Source organism: Pan paniscus, chromosome 4 (genome assembly GCF_029289425.2).
Source record: "Pan paniscus chromosome 4, NHGRI_mPanPan1-v2.0_pri, whole genome shotgun sequence".
Lineage (NCBI taxonomy): Eukaryota > Metazoa > Chordata > Mammalia > Primates > Hominidae > Pan > Pan paniscus.
Window position 1 is genome coordinate 154,367,073 of NC_073253.2, and position 25,042 is coordinate 154,392,114.

Genomic DNA, 25,042 nt, shown 5'->3' on the forward strand with positions numbered 1-25,042 from the left:
TAATCTCAATTCACCACACTGCAAGTGCTAACCAGCCACATGTGGCTAGTTTTGGACAATGTAGTTTTAGATTTTGCAGGCTGAAAAGGCACAAGAATGATATAGTGGAATTCTGGCCTCCTGGAAAGGTGAGAGGTGGGTGAAGGATAAAAGACTGCACATTGGGTACAGTGTACACTCCTCAGGTGATGGATGCACCAAAATATCAGAAATCACTGCTAAAGAGCTTGTCCATGTAACCAAACACCATGTGTTCCCCCAGAAACCTATTTAAAAAATGTTTTCCCAGCCTGGGCGACAGAGCAAGACTCTGTCTCAAAAAAAAAAAAAAAAAAGTTTTTTAATGTAAGAAAATAAAAATAAAAGTGTAACTCAAAAAAAAAGATGTTCCAGGGTGAGTCAGACACCAGTCCACAGCATTCCCCCCTTCACCACACAAGACACATAACTCCCCAAATGGTCCCCCAGTGAATCCTCTAGTGTAAAGGGCTGGGGAAGTATTTCAGAAAAAAAGAGTTCTCTCTGAAGAAATCCTCCTCTAATCTCTAATATTAGGCCTTTTAACACCTTCTACATGGGTGAGTTTCAAAGTCACAAAACAGGTTTTCTCTCACTTGCTTTTTTGCATTTTGGCATGGTACACTCTGGTAGCAGGGGTCTGGTACTTCACTTTAAATTGTATCTATATTGTTTTTAGGCCTTAGCCAACACTTCTGTTTTTAACATTCTGCTACCTGAATATTTCAATCACATCTCAAGTTCTTGATGTTTCCGGACATTCATTTTTGACAATAAGGTCATGGCTTTCAACAGCAATAAGTAAATTTAAGATACTACGTGTTTCATTTTAATCTTTCAAAGTAATAATTAGCTCTATTTAAAAATTAATCTTCTCAAATACTTAAAAAACCCTTAAAAAAACACAAGCAACTGTGCACTATGTACAATATGACTATAAATACATAATCTATACATGGGGAAAAGAAGACTTAAAAAAAAAAAAACCACTAAACAATGGGTATATGTGGGAAAAGTCCCCATGAATCACTTTTGAGAATTCCGTTTTTAAAAAAAATGAGTATGCATGAATTTTATAAGTTAGTATAAGACTGGTCAGTTCCCACCTACACTTTAATTCTTTTATAATACTTACCTATTAAGGCTGTGGTAAACCGATTCATAGAGAGAGGTTCTAAATACATTGGTCCCTCATAGGCAAACTCCAGTTCACTCCGAACATAGTCCCTAAATAAGAAAATTGATTAGAATGTATATATTAGATACATTCCTAGCAGAATCACAATATGCTTATAAAAGCATATTGTGTTAATGATACCCCTTTCCATATCTAAGGAAAAATTTAGATATGAAGAATTATATATAAATGGCCTTCATCTGTTTTCTGTGCACTAGAAACAGACACAACTTATTGAAATGGAATTTTACCATACAGAGAAAGCTGCCAAAGCTCCACATTATGAAATTTTCTTTCTTTTCATGGCCTTATTAAATATTTTATGCCCAGTAAAAACCCAATTGAGAGCTGATCTCTCTCAACTCTACTACACTAACCAATCATATCTAGTGATATTACACTAAACATCTCTTTTGGCTATCTTCCACCACCATCACCCCACCCTCATCTTATTTCCCTCAAAGTTTTGGCCCCGATTATATTTTATTAGTCCCAAGTAGAACCACAAACTAGTTAGAAAACTGGGGGATAGGAGTACAACCCTTAAAAATTATCATTTTCAACTCTATATGAAATCTAAGATAATTATAATATTTAAGTAGGCTACATATTTACTTTGAAGCAAATTTTAGATCAAACAAAATATTCCTTTTAAAATTTAACTCATTTAACGTGTGACTACTGAGAAATAGTAAGCTTTAAGTAATAACCAGAGCCTTTACACACTCAGAAAACAGGCAGGAAGCACAACCAGAGAGAATTTAGTTTATTATCAGTAAGTTAAATGGGAGTACTGGAAGACAGTTTGTCTAAAGTATTTTTGGCATCAAAAGAAGGGAAGTTTGTGTAAAAAAATTCTTCCCTTTTTTTTTTTCAACTTTTAATGCTTTATTCATTGTATTTAAAAGAGAACATTTCAAGTATTTCCAAACAAACTCATATGGCTGTATTTACTTTTTCCACGAAATGACTTCCCATTAGGCAATCAAGTGGAATTCCTTTAGCACTGCATAGCCAAACAAGGAAAGACCCTTACACAATCAGCCAGAAGGGTATTTGCAAAAAAGAATCAAAACTTAAAACTAAAAATTGTTAAAAGAATTAAAACAGTTTCTGAGATTATAAAAATGCATGACTAAGTTATATGGGTGATCTAGCAATTCTCCTTTATCACTCTTAGATGATGGTTTCTAACACATAATGTATTAATTGTCTCTTTCTACTGAAAGAGGAAGCCAAATTCTCAGGAAGAATTATTGTAATGCAGTGGTTGTCAACCAAGGGGCAATTTTGCTCCTGAGGGGATATTCTACAACCTCTGGAAACATTTTTGGTTGTCACAATTGGGGAGAGGTATTACTAGCACCTAGTGTGTAAAGGCCAAAGATGCTGCTAAATATTCCTCAATGCAAAGGCTAGCCCCTAGAACAAAAAATCATCCAGTCCAAAATGTCAACTGTGCAATATTGAGTAACCCTGTTTTCATGTAGAAAGACACAAATGCAAATAACACATAAATATCTGATTACTATAGGTAACCATCAATGGAATTATATAGTTAGAAAACTAAAAAATTAAAAGAATTATGAAATTAGAACAAAATGCATATATAAATAGTATTAATACAAAGTATTTTAAAATGCTATTTGAAAAATAAATTTATACCTAAAAGAGATATAACTCTGAGTGTCAGTACTATCCAGACCTTTAAAGCCCAATAATTTCTTTTTGGTCATATCTCTCTCCAATGGATACAGTTTAAACAGGGGCCAGGAAAAATCCATACAGACAAAACACAGATTGGTGGTTGCCAGGGGCTGGGGAGAAGGGGAGATGAGAGTAATGGCTTAATGAGTACTGAGTTTTGTTTTGGGTGACAAAAATGTTTTAGAATTAGATAAAGGTGACAGCTGCACAACATTATGAATGTACTATATGCCACTGAACTGCTCACTTTAAAATGATTAATTTTATGTTATATGAATTTTACATTAGAAAAGGGAGAGAGGTCAGCTCCAAGAGCACTATCCCCAAGGAGAAAGCCACAAAGTGCCCCAGAAGGGCCTCAGTCCCAAGTGTCTCTTTGTGAGGGACAAGAAAAGACAGAAGAATTGAGGTCCCTACCATGTTTTCTTTCCACTGTTTGGTTTTGTCACACATTATTGATATTTTATAATAAAGCTCAGCAAACTAAACATTATGCTAGCATTTGATTGCTGAGACATTTGTTAATTGTTCTGCATTTTTTCATAGCCTACGTTAGTTTATCCTCTTTTTAAAAACTTTGTCTTTCTTTAGAGTTTCTTACCTTAAATTCTAATTTCACACAACAAAATTTCTAGGGATAACTAACATTCTCTGTTGCTTTTTAACTCAAAAAGAAATTACTGAATACATAAGTGCTGGCACTCTGCTAGACTCTGCTAATACTGCACAGTCCATACTAGCACGCAACTTACAAACAGGGAGGGGAGATAAATACTTAGTCCTATAATTATTTAATTATGATGATGATCAGTGCTGTAAGAAAAAATACAGAATGCTGTGAGGATTTTAACGTCTTTTTTATTGATACATAGAAAGATTTTAAATTCACAGCATATTTAAAAACTACATCTTTTATTCTCTATTTCTAGGTTCTAACTTTTTCATTTAACTAATAATATTTCTATCTGCCTTTTACTTTTTCATCTTAAATACTACTTATTTTACTTCTCGTATTTCATATGGTTATTATAAAAGGTTTTAACTATTTCCTTTTCTTTTATCCAACCCTATATTTCATTCCTTTTTTAAGCCTTCTCTTAACTTTGTAATCCTTTCCATTATTTTCTTTTTAATTATTTTTGCTTTCTCTATACTCATTACTTTGCGATTTGCTGTGATTATAGGACCCTAAGGGAGGTCTGCCTTCCAGAAGAATAAATAACCAACCTTTAGGCCACAATGACAGCCCTGATGTTAAGTGGTTTCCTCCCACTCGCTCTCCTTACTTTGTCCTCCTCTAGGATCCCAGGATTAGCTCTCCAATACTGTACTGCCCCCCACATTCCTGTTCAATTTAAGTCTGTATCATTCATCATAGCCTCAAAATTAGTATCATCCCTAGGCCCCTTAGAACGTTTCCCCTTTGCTCGATTCCTCTCTTTCAATACAGTCCTCCAAAATCCTCCATTTGGCTGACTCACCAAAAAGCCCCACCTCAGTAAAAACAGCCAGGCCTAGAAAGCCTGCAGACTCTCTCTTTAGGCCAGCTCAGCTTAGCATGCCAGAGTCAAGGCAGTGGTTTTGGTGACAGCTAAACTACCTAGTATGCCACACAACCACTATGGAGCTGTCACTTCTAAAAGGAGGATCTGGGCATCCCATCCCAAACTGTAGAGAAGAACTGAAATAAGAATCAGGGTTAACAAAAATCTCTATATCTTACTTATGCACAAATTCCAGGTATCTCATGCTGGCATTGAGAATTCTTGGTAAATCAGTCCTAACAGGGACGGTCATTCACAACATAAGAAAAACAAGACAGTAAGCCTAAATAAGAAGGATCCAAAGTGGGAATTATCCAAAATTCCATGAGTCATTTTAGGTGAAAAATTAGTTCAAGGCAAGAGTCATAAAATTCTAACTTTTAACAACAACATATGATTCTCTTAAGACTCAGGTGAGCTATTCAAGAGAAGCATTACAATTTTTCATTTCAGAAGACTTAAAAGGTAGAATGTTTTAATATCTTCAGAAACAAGAATTCCTGCCAATCTACTTATAACTGAATAAAATATTTTCCTTCTTAAATGTTTTTTCACTTGTGGAAGGCTGATAATCACCCCAAGGCACTAATAAACTGAAAAATCTACTTCCCTAGTCCTGTATAACAGCCTCCCCTCTTTTAACTCAAACTGAGGCCACGAGGAATGTACAAGATCTATGAAAAGGGCCTCCGGGCATGGTAGCTCAAGCCTGTAATCCCAGCACTTTGGGAGGCCGAGGCAGGCGGCTCACTTGAGCCCAGGAGTTCGAGCAGCCTGGACAACACGGTGAAACTCCGACTCTACAAAACAAAAAATACAACAATTAGCCAGGCGTGGTAATGCCTATAGTCCCGGCTACTTCGGAGGCTGAGGTGGGAGAATTGTGTGGACCTGGTAGGGGCAGGGGTTGCAGTGAGCCAAGATTGCACCACTGCACTCCAGCCTGGGTCAGAGTGAGACCCTGTCTCAAAAAAAAAAAAGAAAGAAAGAAAAAGAAAAGGGCCTCAGAGCTTGCAATTAGAAAAATTCTTGCTTATAAAGAGAAGTATACATGTTACAAAAAATAAATGGGTACCAAGAACAAAACCTAGTAGCTTACCACTTCAGCTAATTAAAGACCTTTATTATAAGTCTCTTCAGCAACCTGACTCAGACACTGGACAACCTAGGAACAACTTGTACATTCTGGCTATTTACTTAAAGCTTTCAAACAACGTTAATTCCAAAGAAACCTAACCTGTTTTCACACAAAAGAGGTGTGCCAAGTTATCTTTTGCAATATGGGCAACAAGAAGCACCACTTGGTACAAGAAATCTCAGATGTTCAAATACCTGTATTTCCTTATATGCCTACTAAACACACATACACGCACACAAACATACCTACCATACCCTCAGCACTGAGCTAGCAGTTGAATAATTCATTTACCCAGAGTTTATTTAAACTGTTGACACCCTTTCTTTAGTTTCTTTCTGGCCTCCTAGATATTGAGTGCCTGTATTTGATAATGTTCAAAAGCAGAAAACATGTCAAACAGTGAAACTGGTCAATTTTATTCCTGTCAAAATTAAGTTTAGAATATAAATGGTAATACTCATTTTAACAATCCAAGCTACTTGGGAGGCTGAGGCAGGAGAATCACTTGAGCCCTGGAGGCGGAGGTTGCAGTGAGCCAAGATTGCACCATTGCACTCCAGCCTGGGCAACAGAGCAAGACTCCGTCTCAAAACAAAAACAAAACAGTTGGGCGTGGTAGCTCATGCCTGTAATCCCAGCACTTTGGGAGGCCAAGGTGGGCGGATCACCTGAGGTCAGGAGTTCAAGAACAGCCTGGCCAACATGGTGAAAGCCTGTCTATACTAAAAATACAAAAAATTAGCCAGGCATGGTGGTGGGCACCTGTAATCCCAGCTACTTGGGAGGCTGAGGCAGGAGAATCACTTGAACCCAGGAGGTGGAGGTTGCAGTGAGCCAAGATCACGCCATTGCACTCCAGCCTGGGCAACAAGAGCAAAACTCCATCTCAAAAAACAAAAAAACAAAAAACAATTTATCTAGTGTTTTTTTTTTTTAAAGAAAAAAAAAATTTTTTTTTTGAGATAGTCTCACACTGTTGCCTGGGCTGGAGTGCAATGGCACAATCTCAGCTCACTGCAACCTCTGCCTTCCAGGTTCAAGCGATTCTCCTGCCTCAGTATCCTGAGTAGCTTAGATTATAGGTGCCTGCCACCATGCCCGGCTAATTTTTTGTATTTTTAGTAGACACGGGGTTTCACTATGTTGGCCAGGCTGGAATCGAATGCCTGACCTTGTGATTCACCCACCTCAGCCTCCCAAAGTGCTGGGATTACAGGCGTGTGCCACCGCGCCCGGCCTATCTATAGTAGTTCTTAACTGAGGACAGTTTTGTTCCTCAGAGACAGCATGTGACAATGTCTAGGGACACTTTTTGGTTGTCATATTTGCTGGGAAGAGGGTATCACTGGGGTCTAGTGGGTAGACAGAGTGTTGTCAACATCCTATAATGCACAGGACAGCTTCCGTAGCAATGCATACCCTGCCCAAAATACTAGTATCCCTGAGAAAGAGCAGCCCCAATCTACAACTTTGAATTATGCAAGTCATCATAAAATGGAGAGCTAATTATCCATAGTTTACACGTAAGTCACTCTTGGGGAAATTTTTACATTTGAAACCGTACTTACACACCGAAGAGCCAGAATGAAAACAGTATTACTTCCTTCTTTTGAAAGCCAGTTCTACTGGGCTCTTAATTCAAGTCACAGACACACAAATCCAATATGTTGGTTCATAAATCTAACAATAAAACAAGGAATTTAAGAATACTGGGCCAGGCACAGTGGCTCATGCCTGTAATCCCAGCACTTTGGAAGGCCAAGGCGGGCGGATCACAAGGTCAGGAGATTGAGACCATCCTGGCTAACACGGTGAAACCCCATCTCTACTAAAAAAAAAATACAAAAAATTAGCTGGGCATGGTGGCAGGCGCCTGTAGTCCCAGCTACTCGGGAGGCTGAGGCAGGAGAATGGCGTGAACCCAGGAGGCGGAGCTTGCAGTGAGCCATGAGCTGAGATCGTGCCACTGCACTCCAGCCTGGGCAACAGAGCAAGACTCTGTCTCAAAAAAAAAAAAAAAAAAAAAAACTGGAGTTTAGAAATTTTAGAAAAAACATCCATCTGTGGATGTGACCACACCCTCACAGGAATGACCACCACACTCTCACAGGAATAGTAGTATCAGTGTATGGTTTTTCTTTCTTCCCCCTTAGTTTTGGATAGTCTCAATTTTCTATACGGATTAGCACTAGAAAAATACATTCCCTACATCCCTCAAAACGCCAAGGAAGAGTTTAGTAATTTAAAAAATTTTAAACTGACATTTACCAAATTCTGTTAAGTTCAATTAGAATATCAATATTAAATATTTATATGACATTGACTGAACCCATGAATCTCTGACATTTAATTCTTCCAAACTGCAAGCTATATCCATTCTATAGACATATTCTAAACAAGTTTTTAGTCATTTCAGGATAATAAGTTTCATTATGTAAATACACATAAAGGAAAACAGAAACCCAACTTTTCAAAAGTTCATGAAATTTTCAACTTAGAAAATTAATATTTGCAAATGTCTTTTTCTATAAGCTAGTTTTTAAATTTTTTTTTCTTGTTTCCAATAAGGCTGGATATAGCCAGTTTTTTAAGTACGAAATTAATTGTTAAAATTATTATAAGTGCTCATTCTCCTTCTCAGGAGCATAATAAACTATGCCTCCATATAACTAGATTGCAGTGAATGGAAGAATATATTTGTAAATTATAGATCTGATAAGGGACTTGTATATATTTGCAAATCATAGATCTGATAAGGGACTTGTATATATTTGCAAATCATAGATCTGATAAGGGACTTGTATATATTTGCAAATCATAGATCTGATAAGGGACTTGTATCTAGAATATATAAAGAACTCCTACAACTTAGCAAGAAAAAGACAAATAACCCAATTAAATACTGAGCAAAGGATGTGAATAAACATTTTTCCAATATTTACACACGGTCAATGAACACATGTAAAGATGTTCAACTTCATTAGCCATCAGGGAAATGCAAATCTAAAGCACAATGAAATACCTCTTCACACTCACTGTAATGGCTCCACTAAAAAGGACAACAATGGATGCTGGCAAGAATGTAGACAAATTGGAAGCCTCATACACTGCTGGTAGAAATGTGAAACACTGCAGCCATTTTAACAGTCTGGCAGTTTCTCAAAAGGTTAAATATAGGCACCACATGATTCAGCAATTCCACTCCGAGGTATTTGTCCAAGGAAAATAAAACATTTGTCTACACAAAACCTGTACATGAATTGTCATAACATTATTCATAATAGCTAAAACATAGAAACAATCCAAGCGTCCATCAAAAGATAATTGGATGTATAAACAAAATGTGACCTACATCCATACAATGGAATATGGACAGAAAAAGAAAGTAAGTACCAACACATGCTGCAACATGCATGAATCTTGAAAACATGCTAAGTGAAATTCAGTGCATACAAAATATCCAGAACAGGTCAATAAAAAAAGACAGGTGATAGACTGACAGTTGCCAAGGGCTGGGGGCAGGGAGGGTGGTGGGAAATAGACAATGATTGCTAATGGGTATGAAGTTTCTTTCTGGGGTGATGAAAATCTAAAATAAATTTTGATGATGTTCTGCACAACTCTGTGAATGTACTACAAACCACTGAGCTGTACACATATATACAGCTTGTTCTGTCAAACAGGGTCTTGTTCTGTCACCAGGCTGGAGTGCAGTGGCACAATCCCAGCACACTGTAGCCTCAACCTCCCAGGCTCAATCGATCCTCCACCTCAGCCTCCGAAGTAGCTGGGACTAGAAGTGCATGCCACCACACCCAGTTAATTTTTTGTAGAGAAGGGGTTTCACCATGTTGCCCAGGCTGGTCTCCAACTCTTGAGCTCAAGCAATCCGCCTGCCTTGGCCTCCCAAAATGCTGGGATTACAAGTGTGAGCCACCATACAAGGCCCTTGAGCTATATACTTTAATCAGGTATGTGACTATCTCGATAAAGTTGTTATTTAAAAAAAAATACCTGGGGCCAGGCACAGTGACTCATACCTGTAATCCCAAAGCTTTGGGAGGCTGAGGCAGGAGGATATCTTGAGGGCAGGAGTTCAAGATCAGTCTGGGCAACACAGCAAGAAACCCATCTCTACAAAAAAATATTTTTTTAATTAGCTAGGCATGGTGGCGTACACCTGTAGTCCCAACTATTCAAGAGGCTGAGGTGGGAGAAGTGCTTGAGTTCAAGGCTACAGTGAGCAATGACTGCACCACTCCACTGCAACCTTGGTGACACAGTGACAACCATCTCAAAAAAAAAAAAAAAAAAAAAAAAAGATACTTGCTTATGAAGCTCCACAGAAATCTGAACCATTATTTTTTTAAAACTAAAACCTTCAACCTCAATGTCTTACAAATGTTACATATTCAAACATTGGTATTTATTAACTGTGATATGTTATGAATAGTTCAAGGACAGCACATCTTTACTAGCCTTTTGTGAGATACTATCATATAGTATAAATTATACTGAGGAAAATATTAATACTAAAATATGCCATATCTTGAAATTCATTCATTTTATATCAAAACAAACTCCATAAGATGGCATTGTCTACAAAGGGGTATCCAATCTTTCAGTTTCCCTGAGCCTAACTGGAAGAAGAAGAACTGTCTTGGGCCACACATAAAACACACAATAGCTGATGAGCAAAAAAAAAAAAAAAAAAAAAAAGGCAAAAAATATCTCATGTTTTAAGAAAGTTCACGAATTTTTGTTGGGCTGCATTCAAAGCCATCCTGGGCCACACGCAGCCCAAGAGTTGGACAAGCTTAGTCTACAATTTCAAAGAAGTAACTTGCTGAGGTAACATATTTACTAGGTAAGGAAACATTTTGTATCAAGTCTGATTCTAAAGTTAATTTTCCTTTCTACTAACCATGCTGCCTACCTAAGTGGAATGAACTAGATTGTGAAAACATGGATTCAAGTTAAAGTCTGGGATTGCCCTTCCTAGCTGTTTGCCTACTTCCTTTTTTTCCATCTGTAAATCCCAAAGGAACATAAAAAAAATCAAAATGAAATAAGAATGGGAAGTATTTTTGCCTACTATAAAATTTTATTAAAACTTAATAAAATCCTATTATTGAGGCTGGACACGATGGTTCGTGCCTGTAATCTCAGCACTTTGGGAGGCCAAGGTGGGAAGATCACGAGGTCAGGAGTTCAAGACCAGCCTGGCCAACATGGTAAAACCCCATCTCTACTAAAAATACAAAAAATTAGCTGGGCATGGTGGCGCATGCCTGTAGTCTCAGCTACTCAGGAGGCTGAGGCAGGAGAATCACTTGAGCCTGGGAGGCAGAGGTTGCAGTGAGCCGAGATAAAATAAAAATAAATAAAATAAAATTCTATTATTTAAAATAAGCTTTAATTTCCTAGTTATGAAAATAAACTTGAAACATTAGAAAAAGTCATTTTCATAAACTGAAACTAAAAAGCTCAAAAAGCCACAAGGGTGGTCAGAAAAAATCCTTTCTTTACCTCTGAAACTACTTAGGTCCCCTTTTTCCTTATATACCAGAATCCTGACCTCTCTAGAAATGCCTGGATTGGTAATACAGTCAGCCCTCCATATTCACTGGGTTCCACATCTGTGGATTCAACCAACCAAGAATCGAAAATATTCAGAAAAAAAAAACTGCAATTGGAGTAAACATGTACAGACTTTTTTTGTCATTTTTCCCTGAAGAATATAGTATAAAAACTATTTACATAGCATTTGCATTGTATTAGGTATTATAATAATCCAGAGATGAATTAAAGTACATGGAAGGGAGTGTGCAAAAGTTGCATGCAAATACTATCAGTATTTGAGCATCCACAGATTTTGGTATCCTCAGGAGGTCCTAGAATCAAACTCTCATGATACCAAGGGAGCATAGCACTGTAGATAAAAACAGAACTACATGGGTTTAGCCATCACTACACCACAAATGCAAATGGAAATGGAAAAACCATGAGAAAGGGCAGGCTCACAGTTTTTCACCCAGAATTGTAGTTATAATAAAAGCAACAATATTAAGAGGTCTACCTTCAACCTTGATATTTTCTTAATTAATAAACAAAATCCTATCAACTCTAAAAAGATATTATATGGCTATACATAAAATACCATGTAAAAATCATTTTTTAAAGATTAACAACGAGAAAATGCTCACAAAACATTGCTATGTGATAAAAACAAGACAAAAGAATTCACCAAGTACTTACTATGTCAGAAACTGTGGTAAGAGCTTTATATACCTTATCTTATTTGATCTTACAACAGCCCCTTAAGATATTTTATTACCACTTTAACGTGAAAAAACTAAGGCTTATCCTTCTCGGAAATGACACCCAAGGTTATGGAGCAGTAAATAAAAAACCTGGAATTTGAACCTATCCAAACCATCCGTCTATCGAAAAATAAGTGCCCAGGCACTCATTTATAAAACAGAACAGTTACTCCAGAGCTCAGTATACCCTAATGACTGCATTACACTCTATAGATACAATTTTTGTTTACAAAAGAGTAAGCAAAGATGGGAAAGTGTCTCCATCCTCAGCCTGAGCTGAGACTCAGAGGTATCGGGGTAAGGCCACAGGAACAGACTGTGTGAGGTGTGGGGGCTGGTGGTACTAGGATGAGAAACGCATCATGTCTGTGTCAGTATTGGTGCTTGGACTCCTAGTTTGGCTCTATGGAGAGGGATGCTACAGGACAAGGTCTAAGTTGTTTTCATGAACGAGTCTAAGACACAGTGACATACTTCTGTCATGCAAAATGGGGAATGTCACTGTCTCCATTCTTGAAGGGAACACAGCTTGATTTAAACATTGTGAGGACTGCAAGAAATGCAACACTACTCTGCCAGCTCCAGATTTTGCAACTTTGACATCAGAGGACCTACCCTGGGCAGGATGGTGGCAGAAGTTAAAAAGTAAGACACCATCCTCCAGGCACCATTTTGAGCATAGAAAATCAACCAGGAAGGAATAAAGGAGGAAAATGCAAGAAGAGTAAGCTTCTGGGAAACACCCTGGGACTTTGAGAAACAATTAGACAAAACATTGAAGAGAATTGGTGGTCCTGTTTCAACAAGAGGGGTGAAAAACCCAGTGATTTTAGTTATTCTCATCCTTTCATATCCACAGAAGTGGTGAGAATTGAACAGTATTTTAAAAACTGAAATAAAGTACCAGAATATTAATACATCTATCTCTGGGTGGTATAATTTCAGACGATTATTAAATGCCTTTACATTTTCTGGATTTTCCAAAAATTGTCTATAGTGAGCACCATAGTTTTATAATCAGAAACAGTTAATGTTTTTAAAAACTCAACAATGTAATTCTAATAATGTAAAAATGCTACTTCTAAGATTAAATTTCAACTACCCCAAAATCTGTTTCAGACTCTTATTATGGCTTGTACTATATGCAAGGTCATTCCTCTGAGAATTGGGAATATATTTTAATATGGTAAATGCCTTTCTATCAAAAATCATAAAATTTAAGTTTCAAAAGAAATTATACCTCCAAAATATATTCCAACCCACTACTTCATAGTTTAACTTTTGGTCCACCTATATTTTAACATTCTGTTGCAAAGTAGAAAGCTCATATTCATTGGCAGACCCAAGTCTTAAAATTTAGATCTAGCAGACTTAGGTACACAGACAATATGGCTAAAGAGATAGAAGGTTAGCTATACAATCAACCTCACAAGATAATGTATATCAATCATTCACTCCACATGGCTGCATCTTATGCTGATTCTTATACATCATAAATTGATTTCCTAAAGTAATGAAGTCTATAATTGTTAAAATGCTCCTACAGCCTACTTTTAGAAATTCTTTTATCAGGCAATACAGGAAAGTTCAAGGATATCCTCCCGAGTAGATGGGATTACAGGCGCCCGCCACCATGCCCGGCTAATTTTTGTATTTTTAGTAGAGACGAGGTTTCACCATGTTGGCCAGGCTGGTCCCGAACTCCTGACCTGAGGTGATCCACCCGCCTCCCAAAGCGCTGGGATTACAGGTGTGAGCCACCACGCCCAGCCAGTTCAAGGATATCTTTATAAACATAACCTTAAGGCTTGTTTCATGTTAAGCTTGTTTTTAAAAGCAGAAATAAAATGTCAGCATAAACCAGCTATTAATCCTGTGTAAGATTTGGAAAATGAGTATCAAACCAGTTTTGGACCTACCAAAGCCTTAGCTTTACTTAACAGTGTTCATGAAAAGTATTTTATTGGCAAAAGAAAACTTTAAATTCAGTCATACATTTCAAAAATGGGGTCATATTCTTACCTGGAAATTTGATGTCCAGCATAGAGGAGCAGAGCAGTCAAAAAATATAGATAAAGCTGAACCAGATGCTGCCTGGGCAATGTTAGCAGCACCACACTTAAGATATAACCTGTACCAGAAAGATAAATAAAATACAATTTTAATTTAGTTTCCCAATTAATTACAATAAAAGAAAGAGCTTGAGACAAATAATTTTCCAAATAGGTTTCAGTACTTTCTGAGGTTTTTTATTATACTTACCAAAGTAAGTTTAGCATAGTGACACCACTATGGATTTTTTGTTGTTGAAAACGTATTGTGTTTTTCACTTCTTTTGTAGATTTCTCTACCTAATAATCGAATATATCACACAAATGTGTAACACAACTCCTTTCTTCATCTACCTTTCCTTGATATCAACTTACTTGTTTTATGCCAATTCTCTCTTTCTTTCTAGTCCCAGAGGAAAAACTGGGTGTCTTAATGTCTCTTTCCAAGGCTGCCCCTTCCATGTGATTTAAGACCTTATTTCTCCAACCCCTGAAGACTCTCTATCTCCTATACTTTCAGTCGTTCCCCCTGACATCACTCCTTACCTTTGTTTCAAAGAATGTGCAGGGCTTTTACCCATCTTGAGAAAAAAAATAAACTTCTTTTCACAGCTATTTTTTTCCTATTAACTATTTTTCTCATTCCACTGTCAAATGTTTGAAAAGATCTATACCCAATGCCTCTATTTTCTAAGCATCTGTTCGTCTCTTTACCATCTACAATCCCTTTACAAACCCCCCTAACTTGTTTGCTCTAAAGAAAGTTGGAAGTCAACGATTGCCTACTTATCACATCTAAGACATCCTGCTTATTTTTGATCCCCAATATCCAGGCAACGACCACCAAAACGTTGTTACTCTTTGGCTCTGTTCATATGGATTTCCTCTTACCCTCTAACTTCTCCCCTTCATTTCTTTTCACCCTTTCCAATAAACACTGGAAATTTGGTTCCTAAACAACTGTTTTTCTCTATATATAAAGTACCTAGTGCAAACAACATATTTTGTAACTTCAAATATCAGCATCTCTTCTAGAAATGTTATCAACAAAGTTACTGATAACTTATTATACAGGCAAAAACATATCCTCATTTCTTAATCTAAGTAGACATCCCATCTCATGACACCTGAGATATATTCCACTTAAATGTTCTCATATTCAACAAGTACAAACTGTGCTCCCCACCTCCTCCTTCAACAAAGTAACTCAGTGACTCAAAACCTGTCATCTTTTCTCTCTTATCGTCAAGTCCTGCTGAGCCTTCCATGATAAATTCCTCTCATGTGTTACCTTTCCATTCCAACCTCTATGTCCCATATCCTAATCTGCTCTGCAATGCACAGTATACTACCATCCTTCTTTCAGTCTCTATTTTTGTATACCCTATACTTCAAGCTTGTCCAACCCGCGGCCCATGGGCTACATGTGGCCCAGGATGGCTTTGAATACAGCCCAACACAAATTCATAAACTTTCTTAAAATATTATGAGTTTTTTTTTTTTTTTGCAATTTTAAGCTCATCAGCTATCACTAGTGTTAGCATATTTTATGTGTGGCCCAAGACAATTATTTTCCTAATGTGGTCCAGGGAAGCCAAAAGATTGGACGCCCTGATATACTTAATTACCAGGGTAATATTCCTAACACCATCACTTTCACTTGACAATTCTCCTGCTCTAAAAGTTATGAACCTGACATTCTTGGTCTTACACAATCTGGACCCAGTCTACTCTTCTATAACCATCTTCCACTTAATTTACAAATCTTTATTAAGGCACAGGTACTCCTACTTATCCCCTATTGCCTCTCTCATGCTGAATCAATCATGCCAAAAGCTAAGAAAACATGAGCATGCTTGGGACTAAAGAAACAGAACTGAGGATTTCCTACACATCCTAACTGCAAGGACAGTCCATCAAAAGCCAGAGATAAGTATTTTTATTTGCTCTTTATTTCTTAAAATAATTTCCCCAATTTTGTTAACCCCTACCTCAAATGACTTTAGAGGTATTTTAAAGGATATGTAATATAGTTACTAAGCATTTCCACTGATTGTAGCTGAAGGATTTTCTAATGTCTATTACATGAAACTTCTCCTTAAACTCTCTTTTAACGAAACTGTCATTTTCCTTTCCAGAACGGTCTTGTCTTTTCTTTCTCCTATATATCGCATATAAAATCAGCAGCCAAATCTTCTAGATCAAACATATTCATTTCATCCATTCCTTCAATTATCCAGTCATTCAATCAACATTATTATGTGTAAAGTATGACCCACTTGCATTCCTAGACATGGCAGATCCAAAATTAATGTGAATAATAATCTAGTGAAAAGATAAGCATGGACAAAAGTAATTATTAGACAAAATTGATGCTATAATAAATGAACATTGGAAGGGCTATGGTTAAGTGATTAAGCTTGACTTGGATCTCAAAAGGTGAATGGTTCTTTACCAGGCTAAGAAGAAAAGGAAACATTCTAGGAAAAGAGAACAGCAAGCATGAAAACCATAAAAGTGTAATTTTCAGGGGACAGTAAATTCTGTACGTTAGACTAGACTTTGATGTTAACAGAAAGATTGGGAGACGATGCTGAAAGAACTAGCAGCTAAAGCCTCAATATAAAGCCTAAATACAATAATCAAGAGTTTAGACTTAGCTAATGGTTCTCAAATTCTTCAATATCTATTTAGGTGAGGTAAGAGAACAGAAACCAAAACAACAAAAGCACCATTGCTCATCTATACCCCATTTTTATATTCCAGTGGAAAAATAACTCTGTGATAACAAAATATTTGTGTAAGAAAACTTTGAGAGACGATGAATACTAACTATGAGAGCAGTATGAATGAACCATCTGAACTATGATGTATATATAATCTAACAATTTAAAAAATGCAAGCCAAAAATACTATTGACACAAACATGCATCACAACTCACTCTACAGCATTAACCAAACAATCCATAACAAACTAAGTTGACAATGGCAAAGCTGTTAGTTTTTAAATTATACACAGTAATTTGTAATTAAAAAGCAAGACCAGTAGCATTTAAAAATGATGACCTAGGCCAGGTGTAGTGGTGCACACCTATAATCCCAGCTACTCGGGAGGCTGCGGTGGGAGGATCCCTTGAGCCCAAGAATTCAAGGTTACAGTGAGGTTATGATTGCCAGTCTGGGTGACAGAGCATGACCCTGTCTCTATAAAAAATAAGGGTTGGATGTGTTGGCTCACATCTGTAATCCCAGCACTTTGGGAGGCCAAAGCAGAAGATCACTTGAGCTTAGGAGTTCGAGACCAGCCTGGGTAACACGGCAAATTCCTGTCTCTACAAAAAAATACAAAAAATTAGCCAGGTGTGGTGGCACACAACTGTGGTCCCACCTACTGAGGAGGCTGAGGTGGGAGGATCACTCGAGCCCAGAAGGTTGATGCTGCAGTGAGCTAAGATCGTACCACTGCACTCCAATCTGGGCGACAGTGAGACTCTATCTCTAAATAAATAAATAAATAAATAAATAAATAAATAAATGAAATAATGACCTACGGGAACAGACTCTGAGAACAGAAAAAATAAAAAATAAAAAAAAATGATGACCTGCTTAAAACAACACTGATGAATCTAATAATTTCTGCTATTTAAACATTATGGTAGTTGTAGGGTAAACAGCAGGACCGGAGGTAAGATGAGAGCCTGGATTTTAACAGTAGCTTTGGGTATGGAGCTGCCAGTCAGCCATGAGATACATATTTAAATAGGTCTTAGTGGTTATCTGTGGGTGACTAGTTGAGAACAAGGAAGTGAAGATCTGATGTTTCTAGCTTGGGTAATCAAGAAGACAGCTTTGCTATTAAGACAGGAAACACAGCAGGAAGAAAAGACTTCTGAGGTGAGAAAAAGGTGATGAGTTCAGTGATTGACAACAAATTGAAATGTCCATAGGCTATTTAGGTGGAAATGTCTAAGAAGTAATTCAAAATGCATTCATTCAGGGCTGGGCACAGTGGCTAATATCTGTAATCCTAGCACTCTGGGAGGCTGAGGCAGGAGGATCACTTTAGGCCAGGAGTTTGAGACCAGTCTGGGTAACAAAACAAGACCTTGGTATATGCCTGTAGTACCAGCTACTCCAGCAGCTAAGGGTTACTTGAGCCCAGGAGTCTGAGACTGCAGTGAGCCATGATCACACCACTGCACTCCAACCTGCGCAAGAGTGAGACCCTGTCACGTACATACATACATATATATAAAATTCATTCATTATTGGGCACCAGCTAGGTGCTGGGAATACTGAGATAATAAACAACCCCCTTCTTACCTTAAAGGAGCTCACAATCTATTAACAGTTGGGAAAATAGATAAGCATATGGACCCTTAGAATGCAACATAATAATTGCTATGGCAGAGATGTGAACTGGTTCCATGGAATCACAGAGGAAGAACATCAACTCCAGACTACAGTGGTCAAAAAGCAATGTAAAGTGGAGACAGAGATTTGCAGCCCAAACTACGTTGGGTCACCCAAACAACAAAAGATTAAAATTAAACACAAATTGTGGGCAATATCAACACTTGAGAAGTCTAAAGAAAACAAATCAAAAGAATCAGAAGCAATGGTCAGGGAGTTAGGAGAAAAATCAGGAAAAAAAAAACACTTTCAAGAAAGAGGAAGTGGTAAACAGCTCCATAAACATAGAAAAGTCTGTAGAATTAGGACATAAATGAGGGTTGAATTTTACATTTTAAGTCGCTAATGATTTTAGTGATGATAGTTTCAAAAGGATTTTCGCATCCATTTCTTCCTTTCTAATTTCTACCTTGCCAGTGCTGGCTCTCATTACCTCTTGCCTAAAATCCTAACTGGTCTTCTTACCTCCAGTTTCTCCCCTCCCCAATCCATCATCCTATAAAACGCTGCCTAATCAATCTTAAAATGCAGCTCACCTGCTCTAAAATCCCCACTGACCCACCATGACCTATAGAATTAAGCACCATATCTACTGTATGTATTCAGGATTCTTCACAAAAGCCCTATTCTACCTTACCAATATTACTTCTATTCCTCTTTTCATATCCTACACTCCAAAAAACAGTGGGCAGTCACTTCTCTTTCAGCAGAACCCACCCTGGAAAGCTTCTAAGTTTGAAGACACAATTACATTCCATTAAATACAAACTTTATTGCTCCCTCCCTTAATTTTTAAGCTCCTTAATTACAATTAGAAGACATAAAGGGGGAAAAACTCCCACTTACGATAGCAATAAAAAAGATAAAATACCTAGAAACAATAAATGTCAGGAGGCTGCGGCAGGAGGATCACTTGAGCCCAGGAGTTCCAGGCCAGCCTGGGCAACACAGCAAGAACCCATCCTCCCCACCTGCCCCCAAAATTAGTAATAATGCAATCTAAATTAAAAAAAAAAAAATCAAATGGGTTGCTTTGTTTTTGGAATGAGACCTAGACAATTTTGAGACAATTCTTAAATTCACATAGAAAACTAACCATAAAAAAACAGCTCAGAGGAGGAAATAAAGAAAACTGAAGGGACTAACCCTGTCAGACAGTAAAATATAATCTAAACCCTCAACAAATAAGACAGCGTGTGAAGAGTTCACAAACAGGCAGACAGACTAAAGGAAGAGAAGTTCAAAAATGAAACAAAATATATGTGAGAATTCAGTATATAATGAGAAAAAAATGGACTAAATAGGTGAGGATGACTGTGTGGTTATCTAGAAAAAATAAAATTATACCTATAACACACTATTCATACAGATAAATGAAGCAAAGATTTAAATGTAAAAATAAACCCACAAAAATAGTAAGATAAAATGCAACAGAATTCTTTATAAACTCAAGAATAAAGAAGGCTTTTCTAATTGACTCAAAATACTAAAGCTTAAAAACCTTCTAAATGTCAAAAAATCATAAGCAAAATCACTGAGTTGAAACTGGAAAAACTATTTTCAACTTATCACAAAGGATTAATTTCCCTAATGTATACCAAATTCCCACAAATTGGTAAAAAAAGAATCTCACAGAAAAGTGGGCAGGGTATATAAATTGACAACTCTCAGAAGAGAAAATACAGGTTTTTCTTAAGTATGTGTATGTTCAATTCATTCATAATAGAAATGCAAACTAAAACTACATTCAGTTAAAAAAATCAATTTTTCCACCTATTGGAGTAGCCAAAATATTTGTGGTAACAGGCTGTTTTGATAATATAGGATTGTAGGAACTCTCAACCACGGTTTTTGGAGGTACAAAATAGTAAAACCCTATGGAAAGTACTATCTCTCAACACTACAAATATATATAAGTTAACCCTTGAACAACATAGGATGGAACTGTGAGGGTCCACTTACATGTAGATTTTTTACAACCAAACTCTTATGGAAAATACAGTATTTGCAACATGCAAAACCCACGTATACAGAGGGCCAACCTTCTGCATACATAGTTCCACAGGGTCATTTGAGGGACCTGAGTATGCGCAGATTTTGGTATACGTGGGCATCCTGGAACCAACTTCCAGCATACACCGACGGACCACCGTACTCTTTAACCCAGCAACTTCGCTTCTAGTGACTTAGCCCCAGGTTATATTTGTACTTGTTGAAATTATAGCTATACAAAGTTATTTAGCACAACGCTGTACAAAATAGCAGAAGGCAGGCTATCTAAAATGTCCACCAATGGAGTAATTAGTTCAATAAATTATGGTATATCCATACGAAGATACTATGCCAATGTAAAATGCAATCGGGAAGAGGAGAAATGAGGCCTCAATATCTACTCAAGAGAGTCTTTAAGATCCGGCAGACTGTCATCATAAGAAAAAGAGCACAAGACTCTATTTCATAAATATCTAAAAGCAGTAGTTATGGCTCCACATACATCACAAACAAAAACCATGATTCAAAACCATGTATACCATGCTAACATCTGTATAAAAAGGGGGGAAATATACATTTTTTATATTTACTTATATATACATAAAAATATCTCTAGAATTATACAGAAAGAAATAAAAGCTACATGGTGTTCAGAGTGAGAACTCAGTGAATGAGTAACAGAGATGGGAGGGAGATACTTTTCATTAAATACTTTTTATGCTTTTTTATTTCTGAATGTAAATACATTATTTTATTAAGGTGAAATTTGATTTGTATTTGAGGGTGAAATTCTGTAAACAGGAGCATTACATAAACACTATGTAATATTTTGACAAAGGTAACTCCAACCAAAACATTGTTCAAGCTGAAAATATCTGTTCATGCAACCACTGAGCTTACTCTACTTTGGCATGGAGTAAGCATATTTAAGATGGCTCAACTAACTTTATAAAATTATAAACCAGATTATGAACTTCAATTGTACTCGAAAACATTCAATTTCTAAAATTAATATTCCTGGTTATCAGGCAGCTGTTTTTATAATAAATATTTCAACCTATTCAGAAACAATATATAAGCACATTTTTAAAACCACAGTATGTATGACTTTGCTGATTAATCTAAAAATCTAAGCCAAGTACCCAGTTGTTCTACAACTGACGGGAATTACTTTCCATAAATTGGCTAACATACAAAGCCTTTCATAAAAGGCTGAGAATTACAGTGTTTTGCAACATAAAGGAACTTTCCCATTTCAGAGACATTCCCAAGGTAGTGCCATCCACAAAAGATGAGTTTACTGAACCGAAACGTTTTGTTTCTAGTGCACCATCTCTTCTACTACATCATACTTCTTTCCACAACAGCTTACCTCTTAGGGATGTAAGGGGAACGTTCTCAGGGCTAAGTTTTAGAACCCAGAAAGTCCTTTTATAGATAAAAATAAATCTCAGAGAGACAGGACAACTCTTCATGACTTTATGAAAGATTTTGTGACAGGCAACTCTAATAATAAAATATTAGCAAAACCACTATAGTACCATTCAAACCATGCCTGGAACTCTGCAATCACAACATTAATAAAATATATTGCTATATACATTACAAATAAACCAAAACCTAAAAAGTAAGGATCATGATTTTTATTCTAGGTAAATTTTATCTGTTTCATGCTTGTATTTCTTGACTTTAATTTCTTCAATCTCTTATCATTATTTTTACCACTAACCCCATAGCATATCAATGACAGTTCCATTTTTCTTGAAAGGGGATTCAAGCAAAAAAAAAAAAAAATTATAGTTCCAGGAGGATTTTTTTTATGGAACGAAGTATTATAGTATCATTTCCCAAATTTCATTTAACTGAACACTTTATCTTCAGCTGATGTTAATGTTTTCGTTTGTCTCAGGGAACAATAAAGAATGTTGCATTTTAAAAAGCTTACTTTCCGAATTACTACCAAACCCCAAAACAAGGACAAATTAGAAGGGGCCAAATGTCTCTAAAAGTATTTCTCATTGTTTATATTTCATCATATTAAAATCTAGAATGTTTTCTTCTGCCTTCCTGTTTTATCCAGTAAAATAAATCCAATACTGCTTACTTTCTTGTAGCCTTAATAATTCATGTGCAATGATAAGACAAAACTATCAAGATTCATAAACATTCATCAATAACTATATCACTATCATCTTAATGAAAATGAACTTCATTTTACCCAAATTCAAAAAGATACTAAGACATAAATCAGAATGCTCACTAGAAGATTAGAAAATGTGATGTAGACACTCACCTACATAATGCATATTAAGAGCCAAATACTTATACTGGAAAAGAGGGTTATTACTAAGGCTACTTCTTTGGATCTGCTGGAAAAAGGAGCTGACATCCCATCTGTACAGGACATCCAACAGCATGATGCTTGGCACCCTCAGGGCCACATTTAACACTGCCTCCAGTTTCTCCTTTGCAGCCATGTTGGTTTTTTTTTTTCTTTTTTTTTTTCTTGGAGAAGACCTAAAATTCAGAAGACACAATATATAAAAATAAAAAGTCAACACAAATCGCTTTTAAATACCCTTTCACGAATCTAATAGGTTGTCACACACTGTACAAAACTATGTGAGAACGTATACTACTACTTCTCAGCCACAACTATTTTTAGATATTCATGAAATAACCTCTGTATTGTGTTTTCACATTGACCCATCAGTTCTGTCCAATCTTATAATTCTGATTAAATGTTCTGGCCTCAAAACTAATTTTTTAAAAGGCCACTAACTCCAAATCTAGGAACAAAACACTCTGTAAGACTACTGTAACTTGTATAAAATTAACTTGAAAAATTCACTCACTCCAATAAAACTATGATTTATGTAGCTCATAAGAGGGTGAATTTTGAATATTTACTCTATGAAAAAGCCTAAGCAATTCAATAAAAACTTGATAACTGCACGTTTAGTTTGCAGCATCTTGTACTCTATGCTTTTCCTTATTCACTTACAATCAAAATTGAAGTGCTAAATTTACAATCCAGAGAACTCATGACGTAGATACAGGTAGAGGAAACATTATTTACAATATCATTTCCTTGAATCTTTAAAGTTAAATATGGTCTAAAATTCCCATAATCTGCCTTCAAGTGTTCATCAAATTCTTCCCTTGATACACAGATAAGCAGGCACATGGAAGACGCCAGGCATTGAGTCTGCAGCCCCTGTCTCTGCACAGACCATGATAAGTAGTGGGGGGGCGGGGGGAGGAGGAAATGAAAGGCAGTTATCAGGACAATTTACTATATAAAGAGACAATTCAATGCCATACTGCTTTATATGGTAGAACTTCAAATTAATGCAAAAAAATATAAAATAGGGCAAACAAGGCCGGGCGCAGTGGCACACGCCTGTAATCCCAGCACTTTGGGAAGCCGAAGCAGGCAGATCATGAGGTCACGAGTTCAAGACCAGCCTAGCCAATATGATGAAACTCCGTCTGTACTAAAAATACAAAAATTAGCCGGGCATGGTGGTGCACACCTGTAGTCCCAGCTACTCGGGAGGCTGGGGCAGAAGAATTGCTTGAACCTGGGATGCAGAGGTTGCAGTGAGCAGAGATCACAATACTGCACTCCAGCCTAGGCAACTGAGCTAGACTCCGTCTCAAAAAAAAAAAAAAAAAAAGGCAAACAAAAGTGGGTAAAGAACAATTTAAAGAGTAAAGATAATTCTGGATTGTTGGCTCTGACAATATCCTTTTAAGAATTTTGCTGAGAAAGCTAAACACATTTCCAGCTTAAGCAGTAATTTCAGACATTACAGGACAAACGAAAACATTTATTTCTGCAGAAAATTATAGTGACAGATTGCTATGCTATGGTTAAATATTTGTCAGTATTTCCATCTTACCCTCCAATTTTCATAGCTTCCTAGTTCAGATAGTCAAAAAGCTAAAGGCAACCCAACTTGGCACACTATCAATAAAAGCTTTTCAATAATCATATATCAACCATTCCCATAACCCAAATGTTTTATATATATAGCCTGCCAATAATAGAGATTTAACATTTTTATAGATAAGTAATGCAATTCTGATTATTTCACATGAACAAGATCATTTTCATAATTTTCCTACATAAGAAAAAATATTATTGTGAAAAATCAGAACTAAATATCATGTCCTAAGAAGGAAAAATGCACTGAAAAATAAAATCTCTAACCTTTAATATTTATTGCAAACCAACCACTGAGGAATCTAAATTTCTCAAAGCCCATGATATTATTATTTTTTCTAATCCCAGGAAAAAATACACCAAAACATTCACAGAAATTGTTGGTAAAGAGTTTAATGCATTTTAATGTGTATAAGCCATCTAGATAACTTCAGGAATTACAGTGGAAAGACTTACTTTGGTGAGCAAACTGATAACCCAATACCCTCTTGGGAATTTATTTCAAAGTAATATTGAATAGATTTTCTTACAAACCACCAGCCACCATATTTGAAAATCACCACGTACTGAGATGACAGTATTACTGACAGTCTTTATACTGCCATCGAAAAGTAACTATTTTTCTATATTCTGGAATCCAATATAAATCATTACTCTGTTTTTATAAGTAACAAGAGAGGGAGGAGCTATTACTGATTTAACACTTGTAGCCCATATTTATTTCATTTGA

General features: G+C 36.5%; 1 protein-coding gene across 4 annotated transcripts in view; it reads right to left on the bottom strand.

The window, feature by feature from the left end:
* The window catches only part of RNF145 (ring finger protein 145), a 51,980-nt gene that overhangs the window by 22,726 nt on the left and 4,212 nt on the right, over positions 1-25,042 (bottom strand). For all 4 annotated transcript variants that reach the window (XM_034960891.3, XM_055112838.2, XM_055112839.2 and 1 more), the window contains exons 2-4: positions 22,657-22,880; positions 13,930-14,038; positions 1,154-1,245 (exon numbers count right to left, since the gene is read on the bottom strand). In XM_034960891.3, coding sequence (XP_034816782.2) covers positions 1,154-1,245; positions 13,930-14,038; positions 22,657-22,880 — 425 coding nt within the window. The remainder of the gene's footprint in view (positions 1-1,153; positions 1,246-13,929; positions 14,039-22,656; positions 22,881-25,042) is intronic.